The sequence below is a fragment of the Diabrotica virgifera genome, chromosome 2, assembly GCF_917563875.1.
Source record: "Diabrotica virgifera virgifera chromosome 2, PGI_DIABVI_V3a".
NCBI lineage: Eukaryota > Metazoa > Arthropoda > Insecta > Coleoptera > Chrysomelidae > Diabrotica > Diabrotica virgifera.
Window position 1 is genome coordinate 28,407,187 of NC_065444.1, and position 15,351 is coordinate 28,422,537.

A 15,351-nucleotide genomic window follows, 5' to 3' on the forward strand; every position below is an offset into this window, starting at 1 on the left:
AACCTAAAATTTGCTATTAGGCCTATTTCTCATGGCCCTGATGTACCCATACCTATTCCACCAAAGGAATGGCCCTGATGTACCCATACCTATTCCACCAAAGGAGTTAAAGAATGTGTTATCATCTGATTCGGCACAGTCTGCATTTGAGTCCACAGATCCCGACGTTACTTTTGAAGCAGAAGAAGGACCACAACTATTTAATCAAATTGAATTAAACGATTTAATAAGAGACTTAAAACTTCCCAAAGATGCCTCAGAACTTCTAGCCTCTAGACTTCGTGATAAAAATTTGCTGGCTCCAGGTACATCAACCAGTTTCTACAGAAATTGAGAAAAGGACCTGAGTCCATATTTTACTCAAGAGGATTCTTTAGTATATTGTAACAATATCTCCGACTTAGTTATTAAGCTAGGAGCTGCCTCTTATGAAAAGGAAGAATGGCGACTATTTATTGACTCTAGCAAAAGTAGTCTAAAAGGTGTTTTACTGCACAATGGTAATACACTGGCTTCTGTTCCGGTCGCTCATTCTGTTCACCTTAAAGAAACATACGAAAACTTGGAACTTCTCTTAGAAAAAATTAAATACCGAGACCATAACTGGATGCTTTGTGGAGATCTAAAAATTCTGTGTATGCTACTTGGGCAACAGTCAGGTTATACTAAATATCCTTTCTTCATTTGTGAATGGGACAGCCGAGCACGAGATAAACATTGGACCCAAAAAGAATGGCCTACAAGAGAAAACCTTACGCCAGGAAGTAAAAACATTAAAACACAATGCCTTAGTTGATCGTGAAAGAATTTTATTGCTCCCTCTGCATATAAAATTAGGTTTGATGAAACAGTTTGTTAAAGCTATTGACAAAAACGGAGAATGTTTTAAATATATTTGTTCAAAATTTTCCAAGTTGTCCGATGCAAAATTAGAAGAAGGAGTTTTTGTTGGTCCCGACATTAGATTTTTATGCAGAGACGAAAACTTTCAAAAATTCTATGACGCTTATCGAAAAGAAAACGTGGACTTTATTTAAACAAGTTATCGAAAAGTTCTTGGGAAATAAGAAAGTTCCAGACTATGAGAACATTCTCACACAAATGCTACAAAATTTTCGTATTCTAGGATGTAATATGAGTTTAAAAGTATATTTTTTATTCGCTCATCTAGACCAATTTCCAGGAAATCTTGGAGCTGTTAGCGAAGAGCAAGGGGAACGTTTCCACCAAGACATTAAGCAGATGGAAATACGTTATCAGGGTAAATGGAGCGTATCCATGATGGCAGACTACTGTTGGATGCTACAACGTGATAATCCTGACAAAATTTATAGAAAAAATTCTACCAAACGCAGTTTTTTGACGAAAAGGAAAAGATTTCATTAAGTTGTGCATACAAAATATGTAGTTTTCTTTATTTTGAGCATTACTCTTATTTTTAAAATATATTAATAAAAGTATTTATAAGCACATTTAGTGTTTTTTTTTTATTTTTTAATTTGCTAAAATATCTTGGTGATAGAAAAAATTGGTTTGCAGATTTGGAATCAGCGCACCAAAATTATATAAAATCACTTGTCAAATTTAAAACATCTTTCAAAAACTTTTTTTTGTAGACCTGTGATCTGTATAAGATTGTGAATCCAATGATTTTTTCAGAGATAGACTGGTCTATAAGAAACCTTTTGAATGAACCCCGTAAAGTAAAAAACAAGCTGCATGATAAAAAATAAATATTATAACACGTAGCGTACCCATCCTTATCGCACTAGTTTTCTACTATCAAGTCAACAATACGCCTTTGCCTTTAAAAACGTGAGTGACCTAAACTGAACGACATACAGTGCAAACGTATACAACACAAACCAGAGATATCGTCCTGACCCGGTATTTTAAAGCATATACGGCTATTGCTTAGTTGAAGCATCGCGCTGGAGTTCCAGAGGTCAGTTGTTGTCAGTTGATATTCAAAGATCGAACGGGTCAATTGATCACAGTGAATCTTAATTAGTTTTTGTGTACAGCCGGCAAATCAAGATGACTTTAACAGAACTCCTGGGAAAGAAATACAAGCTTGACAAAAGCGAGAATTTCGACGAATATATGAAAAAACTAGGTAAACGATTTCTCTTAACCTTTTTTGTATCAATTAGAAAGGCTTGCCGGTTTAAGAAATATTAAACAGGTATTACATACAATTCCTGAATTACTATTATCAGTATTATGTTTCTTATTACTCTGTCGTTGTAAAAACATTCTAAGTTTCATAATAATAGTATTTGATTCATGACGATTAGGTATATTTTATAGGTCTGGATCCTGCGTATGAAAAAAAAGTTGATTAGTAGCAAGCTGAAAATTTGTTAATGGCTTAAGGGTGTTTAGTCGGACAAACTTTGATATATGGGAACACTGGAACAGGGGAAGTTTTAATTGTGGAGCAGGTTAAAAATTTGGAACGGTCAGACCACGAAAACGTCACATGTATTTTGTCCGACAGAACTTCTAATTAATTTGTTACCCTTTCATTAAACTCTCATGCAAAGTCAGACTGCTATTTATCACCTGTCATAATTCCTGTCATTTGACATGTTCTACGTGTTCCACTCATTATAATACCCATTTGGTGATAAATAGCAGCCTGATTTTTGCATGAGAGTTTAATGAAAGGGTAACAAATCAATTTGAAGTTCTGTCGGACAAAATGCATGTGACGTTTCCGTGGTCTGACCGTTCCAAATTTTTAACCTGTTCCACAATTAAAACTTCCCCTGTTCCAGTGTTCCCGTATATCAAAGTTTGTCCGACTAGACACTCTTAAGCTATTAACAAATTTTCAGCTTGCTATTAATCAACTCTTTTGTTCATACGCGGGATTCAGACCTATTAGAAAATAGCTACTGATCTAGAAATGGAATAATTTATTCTTTACAGATGTAGTTTACTCCAAAAAAGATATTTAAAAAATCTATGTTTTGCACCAAAGTTTACGTACCTACGTTTATTGATTTGTACTATTGTATTTTAGTTTTTAGACTCAATTTCATAAAAGGGTAATTTGTCTAAAACAGATTATTTCTATATTCAATAACAGCCAATCCATGTAAACTTGAATTTCTAGAATATGTGCCTGGGGGCTATAATAAATTTCCATTTTAAACAACGGACTGATTTAAAAAGATTGAATAATGAATGTTTATGTTTATATAATATATTAATATATCTTTATATTGTTACAACTTCTTTAAAATACTTTATTTTACTTCAATTACAATACAAACTCAATGACAACTATCAACTTTAAATACTCAATTACAACTGAACTATAGAATGTCAAACACATAATGTTTATATAGTTTTCTGACGTTCTAGATGTCACCAGACATTTCTGGGTTATTCCATGACATCCAGAATATTCTCGTACGTGACTACTTCTTCTTTCACGTCGAGGGACTCTTTCTATGTAGGAACAATCTACGGAACTGTCATAACACTGCTCCCTCCTTTATAGTTATTCGCTCCGAATAACTGGTCTATCAGGGTCTGGTTGAAGCCAACAGGGTGGATCAGTTCCATGATATGGGGCTAATCTCTCAATGTGAACTACCTTGGGTTTACTTCTCGCTGAAAACTGGATGCGGTAGACCAGATCATTTATTTTCTTTAAGACGGTGTACGGGCCTTCCCAGTTTCGTTGAAGTTTCGGACAAAGTCCTTTCTTGCGTGTGGGATTGTATAGCCATACTGGATCACCTCTTTCGAAAGTTGTCCCTGTAGCTTGCACATCGAACCTGGACTTGGCTTTATCACTTTGAAGCTTCAAACTTTTACGAGCAAATTCGTGGACTTTTTCCAGTTTTTCTCTTAAGCTTTCTAGGTACGTCAGGGATGAAGGTTCTTCTTCACAGGTAGGCAATTTTCCGAAAATAAGATCTTGAGGAAGCTTCATTTCTCTTCCGGTGATCATCATTGATGGAGAATAACCGGTTGCTTCATGTTCAGAACTTCTGTAGGCTAACAGGAATAGAGGTATTAGGGTATCCCAATCTTTTTGATTATCAGCAACAAACATTGAGAGGTATTGACAAATAGTTCTATTATGTCTTTCGATCATTCCGTCTGATTGTGGGTGGAGAGGCGTAGTTCGAGTTTTCTTAATACCCAAGATTTTCATTAATTCTTGCCATAATTCGGATTCAAAATTTCGTCCCTGATCAGAATGCAACTCTAAAGGAACTCCATGTCTTGATACGACGTGTGTTATGAATGCTTCTGCTACAGTCGTCGCTTCTTGATTAGGAAGAGGTGCAATTTCAGGCCATTTTGAAAAATAATCCATTGCAACCATTAAGTACTTGTTACCTCTCTCTGTCGTTGGAAGTGGACCGAGAATATCAACTGCAAGTCGTTCAAAAGGCTCTCCGGAAAGATATTGTGCCATTTTACCACGACTTCTTGTTCTAGGGCCTTTTCTACCGTTACATAAGTCGCATTTCTTACACCATTCTTCTACATCTCGGCGACAATTGATCCAATAAAATCTGTCTCGAACCCTGGCCAGTGTTCTTTTTACCCCAAAATGTCCTCCAGACAGGCTGCTATGAAGTTCTTCCAACACACTTTTAATGTGTGATTTTGGCAGTACCACCTGTTGAACTATACGTACTCCATCGGAACTTTCCCACTTCCGATATAACAAACCATTCGAAAGATGCAAGGATTCCCATTGAGCCCAGTACGCCTTTATAGTTCGACTGTATTTAGATATTTCCTGCCAAAGAGGTCTTACTCCATTTTTAAGCCAATCTCGTATAACTCTTAAGTCGTTATCTTTCTTTTGACTCTTCTTAATGTTTTCCAGAGAAATCTGGTCATTATTTTCTTGCTGTTCAACTGTGGTCATCCGCAGACTAACTTCTTCGGTTACATTCTCTTTTTGTGCTAGCTGACGTTGGTTTTGAACTTGTAATTCATTTAATGCATTTTGGTATTCTTGCAATTGTTTATTTAACACATTCTTCTCTTTCATCAGTTTTTGACATTTGTTTTCCAGATTGGACTGTGTAGTTTTTGCATTATTTTGAATTACCTTACACTCTTCTTGCAATATTGTCACCTGTTCTCTTAATCTTTCTATTTTATTTTTACTAATCGCTAGTTGTTCCTTCAAATGGCTAACTTCAAATTCCAGTGTATTTTCTTCCTTTCTATGGTCAGTTGTGGGAAATCTGTTTCTTAGTGACCATCTACCATCATTTCTAGTGAGACTTTGCGACAGGCTTCTGGATGTCGAACTAGGCGACCTTCTGATCTCATTCTTGTATTCTTCTTTTCGTGCTTGGGATCGGCTTCTGCAATTGGATTTTAGATGTCCCATTCTTCCGCAGTTAAAACATCTTCTGTTTTCATTTCGAGGTTTTTGTTGGATATTTTGTAGTAAGCTTAATATCTGGGATAAAACTAGTTGTTCATTATCTGTGGTAGTGACTTGCTTATTTTCTGTAAATCTTATTTCTTTTAATTGTGGAAGAGATCTAGAAATATTTTTCGCCGCTTCGTACTCCTGAGCTGAGATTAGTGCTTTATCTAGCGTTTTGTGGTGTTGTAATCGCAGAGCCTGTTGCATTTCGATATCATGCAGTCCATCTATGAAAGCCTGTATACCGATTTGTTCCAGAAAATCTCTTGGTGCCTGAGGATATGCCAAATGTAATAATCTTTTAATATCGGCTTCAAATTCTTGCAGGCTCTCATTATGTTTTTGATATCGAACTTTCAGCTGACTTTGAAAAACCTGCTTCAGATGTTGCTGGCCATACCTTGTCTCTAAAGCTTGTACGAGAGAGGTATAATTGGGTGCATCCTGGGGAAGAAATTGCAAAACGGTCGCTGCCTGACCTCGAAGCGACACCACCAAGGAAGCTGCCATTTCGTTCTCATTCCAGCCATTTACTCTAGCTGCAGCTTCGAATTGAAAACGATAAGTTTCCCATGCTGTTTGGCCATCAAATGTCGGTGGTTTTAAGATTTTGCTCGTTCTGACGGTACCTGGATACACTATCGAAGATGAAGGGGCTGTTTGTTCAGAGTCGATATTAGTTACTGAAATATGTGATAATGAAGCTTGGGTATTAATTTTGGTTTGTAACTCAACTATTTGTCTTTCTAAATTAGATTTTAAATCGTTTTGTTGTTGCTCTAAATTAACTAAAGAATTTTGTTGTTGCTGTATTTTATTGACTAAAGAGTTTTGTTTTTCATCTAATGTGTCTATTCTATTATTAAGTTGGCTTACCTCTAATTGAAAATTTTCATGAATTTGGGTTAAACTATTTATCATTTCTACCTCTGCTTTTCTACGCCTCTCCTCCTCTTCTTGTCTAAGCTGCTCCTTCGCCTCCCTACGCTTCTCCTTGTCCTCTTTCTCTTCTTGTCTACGCTTCTCTTCCTCTATATTTTCTTCTTGCCTACGTTTCTCTTCATCTGCTTTCATTTGTAAAAACCATTCTGGGGGTCCGGACTTATCCATTTCTTTCTTAAATTCTGTTGATCTCGTATTAACCATTCAAAATGTAGTTATGTCTTCAATCCCACCGCTGTCACCAATGTTACAACTTCTTTAAAATACTTTATTTTACTTCAATTACAATACAAACTCAATGACAACTATCAACTTTAAATACTCAATTACAACTGAACTATAGAATGTCAAACACATAATGTTTATATAGTTTTCTGACGTTCTAGATGTCACCAGACATTTCTGGGTTATTCCATGACATCCAGAATATTCTCGTACGTGACTACTTCTTCTTTCACGTCGAGGGACTCTTTCTATGTAGGAACAATCTACGGAACTGTCATAACAATATAATAAATTTGCGAAAATTACATAGGAATCGCACTATTAAAATAGGTGGAGGAGCCTTGGGCGCTAGATTTGCAGTTATTAAAGCGTCATGGGGACAAAAAAAGTTAAGTTAAGATTTCCATTTTAGTGGGTATTTTCCGTTTTTAATTTAATTTTCCATTTCCAAAAATAGTTTTTTCCGATTATTGCCCCATTTATCCACAATTCGAGTAAAAGTTACTCATTTTTAATTAAGGAATCCAAATCTGCAATAAAAAACGGGGGTTCCTATTCAAGATTTATAAGTTCCCCCCCCCCCCCCACCTCACCTTTTCATTCGGTAGATATTTGGAAAATATTGTGCATGTTTTTCAATTTTTCGATCTGATGTTCATTTCGCGAAATATCGCGGCCGGGATTCCTGTTTAAAATTTGAAAGTTACTCCCCACCCCCTCCGTGTTTAATATTTGTTATACAGGGTGTCTGCGTAACTTTGCACCATATGGGAAACTTTTTTAATATCAATTTTACGAAAAAAAGTCATTCTTTACAAAGTGCTCTGCATAGTCTAAAACCTAAGGTGCAATCATCAGATATCAAATTTTGTCAACAGTATACGAGGTATGTCAAAAAATATTAATTTCGCTCAAGAGCAAACTACATCAAAAAAATTTATTATGAAAAGTTATTTGTAATTAAAAACCATATTCAAATATGCAATAACAGCCATCTACGAGAAAAAAAATTTCTGAGATTTTCCTAAATTACTGATTTCGAACATCATTTTTATTTATTGGACCTGTAATAACTCTTTTATTAATAATTTTAGGAAAAAAAGGTATTCTTCATAAAAATCTGTGCATGGTCTAAACCTCAAGATGCAACCATCAGTTATCCAAGTTTGTTAATTTTATACGAGGTGTATCAAATAATATGAATTTAGAAAGAATTCTTTCTATATTCTTTCTAAATTCATATTATTTGACACACCTCGTATAAAATTAACAAACTTGGAAAACTGATGGTTTTATCTTGAGGTTTAGACCATGCACAGATTTTTATGAAGAATAAGTTTTTTTCCTAAAATTATTAATAAAAGAGTTATTACATGTCTAATAAATAAAAATGATGTTCGGAATCGGTAATTTAGGAAAATCTCAGAAATTTTTTTTTCACGTAGAAAACTGTTATTGCATATTTGAATATGGTTTTTAATTACAAATAACTTTTCATAATAAAATTTTTTGATATTTTGAAGTATAAAGGTAGTTTGCTCTTGAGCGAAATTAATATTTTTTGACATACCTCGTATACTGTTGACAAAATTTGATATCTGATGATTGCATCTTAGGTTTTAGACTATGCAGAGCACTTTATAATGAATGACTTTTTTTCATAAAATTGATATTAAAAAAGTTTCCCATATGGTGCAAAGTTACGCAGACACCCTGATCAAACAAATGAAATAGAGAATGTGGAAAAATCCCCTTACGAATAACTCACACATCCACTATTTCTATATATATATATATATATATATATATATATATATATATGTTACAGTTCAAGTTGATTCTCAGTTAGAGTTGACTCCAACTAGTTGGAGTCAACTCCAACTGAAACGAGCAGTAAAAGTTGATTTTAAAAATTTAAATCAACTTTTACTAGTTGGAGTTGACTCTTCCTGGATCGATTCAGTAAATGTTGATTATACGAGAATCTCAAGTGCATTTTTGATGAGTGTGCGTTTCTTTGTTTTGACCGTTTCAACTACTTATTAGTATAGTCTGTAACGTCGGCCCCGTTAGGTAAATTATTCTGATTCGATTTTTGCACAAACTTACTCAAAGAAATACATCCGTATAACAATCATTATAACAAATACACAGGGTGTCACGCGGTACCGCGGTTGAAAAATTGTTTAACCAATTTTTGTTAACCAAATCCACAAAAATAATTTTTATCTACTCTATCTCATATTATGTAAAAATGTAAAGGTTTTATTGTGTGAAAATTGTAAATATAGATAGCAGTACATGAAGAGTTTAAAGTGTGTCTGAAGTAACAATGTATTTTAAATGGGTTTTACTTATTCGCACTGTTTTTTAGCACACTTTCATATAATTAAACATCCTTAACTTTCGCCTTCGGGTGGAAATCAGACACGCCCTTACAACGGCAACTGAAATGCTCACAAAACAGCGACCACGGAAGCAAAGATGGATGACAGAGGAAATATTGGATTTAATGGATGAAAGAAGAAAATGCAAACAGCACAAAGCAATGTATAAAGCATTAAATAGAACCATTAAACAAAAAATAAAAATTGCAAAAGAAAAATGGATAACAGAACAATGTGAAGAAATCGAAAACTTATATAAAAAACATGATGACTTCCACCTGTATAAGAAACTCAAGGAATTCACAGGCACGACATACTCACAAGGACCAAATAATCTAATCAACGCAGAAGGCAAACTGATTTTAAGCCCTGAAGAACAAATAAACATGTGGGAAGACTATATAAAGGAACTCTTCTATGACATCAGAGAACCTCCTACATTAAATACCGAAAACGACGAAGGTCTTCCAATACTAAAGTCCGAAGTGGAATATGCTCTACGTCAACTAAAAAACAACAAATCTGTAGGAAAAGATGAAATACCAGCTGAGCTATTGAAGTTAATCAACGAGGAAAACTTAGACCTTCTTCTTGGACTATTTAATAATGTTTACAATGCAGGGACTATCCCTAAAATATGGCTTGAATCAGTCTTCATACCACTGCCTAAAAAGAAGAACGCCAAATTATGCCAGGACTTCCGCCTTATAAGTCTATTAAATAACATTCTGAAGCTTTTCTTGCGTATCATACAGAACATAATATATTATAAAAAATGTGATGAGGTCACCGGTCAAGAACAATTTGGCTTCAGGAAAGGTATGGGGACACTAGAAGCAATATTCTGTCTTCAAACTCTGGCACAAAGATACAAAGATCAGCAAGCAGACCTTTTTATCTGTTTCATAGATTTTGAGAAAGCGTTCGATAGGGTGAAGCACAAGACCTTGATAGAAAGATTGAATTACATCGGAGTCGACAAAAGAGATTCTAAAATTATGGAGGCTATTTATTGGAATCAGACAGCAATCATAAAGACCAATGGTAATACGTCAAGGCCAATTGAAATACAACGAGGTGTTAGACAGGGTTGTGTGCTATCACCCATACTTTTAACGTCTACTCTGAGGTAATATTTGCGAACTCTTTATCGCACCCTTCGGAAGGAATCAGGATAAACGGTCAGAGAGTAAATAACATCCGCTATGCAGATGACACAGTATTAATGACTGATTCGGACCATAGTCTGCAGATACTGTTGGATAGGGTTACTGAGAGTTGTGAAAAAATGGGGATGAAGATCAATACTGCGAAAACCAAAGTTATAAGAATATCAAGGAACAAAAATTTACCTCTTCCAATAAATATGTGAAACACCAACAGCTTGAATACGTAAGCCAGTACAAATATCTTGGTTGCTGGTTTAACAATCAACTTGATTAAAAACAAGAAGTCAAGAGCGAGAATAGAGGTAGCCCTACAGGGGTTTATCAAAATGAGAAGCTTATTTTGTAACAGTAGCATTAATATCAGCCTTAGATGTCATTTTCTGCATTGCTATGTGTGGTCAATACTTTTGTATGGAACGGAGGCCTGGACACAAGACAACACTGATGAACAAGTTGGACGCCTTTGAACTCTGGCTTTATAGAAGAGACTTGAAAATACCTTGGACAACCCACACCACCAACGAATATGTTCTGAGGAGAATAGGTACAGATAGGGAACTGCTAAAAATCATTAAAGTCAGAAAAGTTAGCTACCTGGGACACATAATGAGAAACGAAAAGTACCGCCTCACGCAACTGATCATCCAGGGTAAGAGTGAAGGAAAACGGGGTCCCGGTAGGCGCCAGATTTCATGGTTTAGAAATATCAGAAACAGAGACAGAGACAGATTTGCCAGTGTAGTCGCTAACCTCCACTAAAGGAGAAAGCACCACAAGAAGAAGAACTTTCGACTTGTCATGGTGATGACATGTGAGCTATAAATTACAAAAAAAGTTTTGACAGTTTTGTGGTTTGACAGAAGTTTGAATTTTTAAATGTCAAAATGGTGCAATGGTGCATCTCACTCGCACTCACATTAATAGCTGCGTCAATACGCTTCTAGCGCTCATTGTTAATAATTAAAAATAACCGCTTAGTAATAAAATAATAACAAAAATTTCTTCAGTATCTTGTAGGGGGGTCGTTAAAATTTTATTTGGTGACTTTCGGACTTTCATAATAATAATTTTTAACTGAGTTATTAAGCCTTGAGAATGGTCATTTTCGTATTTTGCAAATTTTAAATCGCGTATAACTCGAGAATAACAAAATTTTACAGAAAAATCACAAAAGACCTCTTTTGTTCCGAATGACGAATGACCCAAATGATGTAAAGAAAATTGTCCTAAATAATTTTTTTTTGTGTTTGTTTAAAAAAATTGGTTAAACAATTTTTCGACCAGAGTACCATCTGACACCCTGTGGATTCGTTATTTGGTCGAAGAGGACCTCTTTTTTAGTAAGTTTGTGCAAAAAAATCGATCTGGAATAATTTACCTAACGGGGGCGACGATACAGTCTAGACTAATTTGAACATATTCAGTAACATTTAATTTCTAGAATCGGCTGTTTGTGTGAATCAGAATCAACTTTTACTAAATGGCATTGGGAAGAGTATACTTTTCCTAGTTGGAGTCTACTTTTACTAGTAAATGTTGAATATAAATCTTCATTTTATATTTATAATCAACTTTTACTGAAACCAGCCGTTAGAGTCGACTCCAACTAGTTGGAGTCAACTCCAACTGGATAATCAACTTGAACTGTAACATATATATATATATATATATATATATATATATATATATATATATATATATATATATATATATATATATGTTTGGTATCATTTAATAGATTTCTGAAAAATATTGAACACGTATTTTTCATAGTGTTTCGATCTGATGCTGATTTTGCGAAATATTGGCTTTTTATGTGAAACTTTGTGACTCACCCATTTCCTTAGCTCAAATCGTCAGATTTTTTAAATATACACAGTTATTCATGTACTTAACTTACCTCGTCTTAATCTGACGTTTTCGAGTTTTTCTAAGGATATATTTTTTTACGGATTGTCCCCAACGCACGCCCCTGTATTAAGAATTTGCATGGGACAAAGTTTCTCTATGTGATTTTCTGACACACTCGAGTAACACTCAAAATCCCCGCTTGGGCTCTCCTACCAAAAATAGTACGTATACAAGTTATTAGCAAAAATGATAAGAAGTAAACTAAAAACCTACGAAACAGAGATAATAGGAAAATACCAGGCTTGTTTCAGACAAGGAAGAACAACAATCGAAAAAAATTTTTATGCTAAAATTATTATTACAAAACAATAGTTATGAACAAAATCTAGGTTGTCATATGCTCTTTATTGATTTTAAACAGGCCCACGACTCCATCTCGCAAACGGACTATACGAAGCAATGAGATCCCTAATCCCTAGGAATACCAGAGAAACTGAAACAATTAGTTAAAATGACGCTAACTATTACAGTCAATAGACATGATAGAAGGAAATCTTTTAAATCAGCTTAACGTCAATAGAGGATTAAAATAGGTAGACCCCTGTCAACAGACTTATTCAACCAAGTACTAGAAAAAATAATTAGAGGAGTCTGACACATTCTAGAATAGAACTTCGAAAAATGTTTACAAAATTTTAAAAAGGAGCTAGAAAAAAGGGCATAATACTATAACTAAACTTTATTTTTTTTTATTTTTATTTTTTATTTATTGACGGGCTAAACCCTTTTTCAGTTTTTGTACAATATGTATAAAATACAGTAAGATACCTAAGCCTACAACAGTCTTTTAACATGTGTTTTAAATGATGCAGTTGAAGTATTAAATAATTCTAAATATGTTTGGTAATTGTTCGCCGTACGTAACATCCCAGAAATAACTTCATTAAGTCCCTAATTACTAGAATGAAAATCTACAATAAACAGGTCAGAATTACGGGTTCTTCGCATAGGTATATTAAATGAGATTAAACCTAAAATTTCAGGGCAATTAATAAATCCATTTAGAAGCTTATGTAAAAAATATAATTCGAATTCAGCTCTTCTTGTCTCTAATTTGTTCATTTTAAGTTGATTAAGAATATAACTGTAATTATAATCTCCACGTCTTAAACCCATTTTATAACCACATATCCTTAAAAATCTGTTTTGAACTTTTTCTAATTGAGTTTTCTGGGTATTATAAAAAGGACACCATATAATACAGCAGTACATATTCTATAATTGATCGCACTAGCGAACAGTATAATATTTTAAACGTGAAAACTGAAAAGTCCTTTGAATTTCTCTGGATAAGTCCTAACATTTTAAGGGCACGTGAAGTTATGTCATTAATATGATCATTAAAGTTCAGTTTTCTATCCAGTGTTATACCCAAATCCCGTACCTGATGTATCTCTTGCAGAACAGTACCATTAAGTGTGTAATTATTATTAAAAGAAGCCTGCGTTTTATTAAACGTGATTTTAAAACATTTTTTTAAATTCAAGTTTAAAACATTTACTTCACACCAACGTGAAAAATGATTTAAGGACAACTGCAAACATTCACAATCAGAGAGGCAAGCAATAGATCTAAAGATTTTTATGTCATCAGCGAATAAGAGAAATTGGTCGGAGTTAATTACTGTTTGTAAATCGTTAACAAATATATTAAACAGCAGTGGACCCAAATGAGAACCTTGTGGAACACCTGATGTTATATGAATTGGTTTTGACAAAAAACTACCGTATTTAACCATTTGAGAACGATTAGCCAAATAATGTTTAATCCAATTTGAGATGTTATCGCTAATGCCATAGCCACAAAGTTTGGCAATCAAGATCTCATGATTGACTCTATCGAAAGCTTTTGAAAAATCAGCATAGATTGAATCGACCTGAGAACCAGACTCCAACGAGTTAATGATAAAATTTGTGTAATACACGAGAATAGTAACTGTGGATTTACCTTGGCTAAAACCATGTTGTTCACCAATTATTATGTTTTTACAATCAAAACTTAACATTCTATTTACAAAAAAAATCTAATAGTTTTGGTAACTCTGACTGTATACAAACTGCACGGTAATTTTCAGCTTTATCTTTCTGACCAGACTTGAAGATTGGTTTTAAAAAACTAGATTTCCAAAAATCGGGAAATATCTCTGATGTTAGTGATAGGTTAAATAAATGGTGTATTGGTTCTGCCAAAGTGTATACACATTTTTTTTTAAATACAATGGAACTTCGTCAGGTCCCCTGGTAAGCTTCCATGGGCTACTCAGAATCTTATCAACTATGTCCTTAATGTCAACAACATAATTGCTTACATTCGCAGATTTCTCAAATTTAAAAATAGGAATTTGATTAACTACAGCATCATTGTAGACAGTTGAAAAAAAGTTCGCAAAAATATCAACGATTTCTTGACTATTTTCCCCAGTATAATCATCATACTTAATAACTGATGTAACATATGTGAGTTTCTTTTACTATTTATAAATTTCCAGAATGATCTAGGGTTTTCAGATATATTGTTTTCAGTTTCCTGAACATGTCGTTTATATAGTGAATTCGTAAGCTCTTTACACTGAGTTCTAATACTTGAAAATATATTATAATCATCTTCCCTACCAGTCTGTTTGAATGTTTTATGAGCAGTTTTCTTTCTTAATATTAACGATTTTAGATCACAGTTATACCAATTAGGATATGTGGATGTTTTATATTTTTTAATGGGTACAAAATTATGTATTAAATTGTATAGAATTTCATAGAAGGTTCCAATAGCCTCGTTGATATTTTTGTTGATGAATACTAATTTCCAATCAATCTCAGCCAAAAGATAAGTTATGCTAAAGTAATCACCATTTCTGAAATCTAAAAAGTATTCTTCATAATTTAAAGTTGATGAGTTAACATTAACAAACAATTCCAAAGAAACTGGAGTATGATGGACACTTTTGTCAAACAAGGGATCAGATGGTTCCGACACAATTATATTAGATAAACTAGAAAAAACTAAGTCAAGAAAAGTATTTCTGCTATTAGGTATAACATTAATTTGAGATAAATTACAATAACTACTTACTTTACTTTATCGTGTCCGGACATGTAATTCATAAAATTTCAGCCCAGTGTCGGGCTACGTCGGTTCCGTGTTCGTTGGCGAGCCACAAATCTTCGAGGGTACAGCGATAAGGACAGTTTCTGCATGTAAAAAGATGTTCCATATTCTGCCTTTCTCCACAGTCACAGTTCACATCTTCTTGATCTATTTTTCCACATTTTACCATGTTCGATTTCACTGGACCCCCGTT

General features: G+C 34.0%; 1 protein-coding gene across 2 annotated transcripts in view; it reads left to right on the forward strand.

Moving 5' to 3' along the window:
- Positions 1 to 15,351, forward strand: part of LOC126880011 (fatty acid-binding protein, adipocyte) — a 104,989-nt gene that overhangs the window by 74,214 nt on the left and 15,424 nt on the right. Inside the window, exon 1 of one of the 2 annotated variants that reach the window (XM_050643525.1) lies at positions 1,771 to 2,116. The exons of the other annotated variant lie outside the window; for it this stretch is intronic. Within the exon in view, the coding sequence (XP_050499482.1) occupies positions 2,038 to 2,116 (79 nt within the window). The 5' untranslated portion in view covers positions 1,771 to 2,037. Of the gene's footprint in view, positions 1 to 1,770; positions 2,117 to 15,351 lie in introns of those variants that run through there. 2 annotated transcript variants of the gene reach the window in all.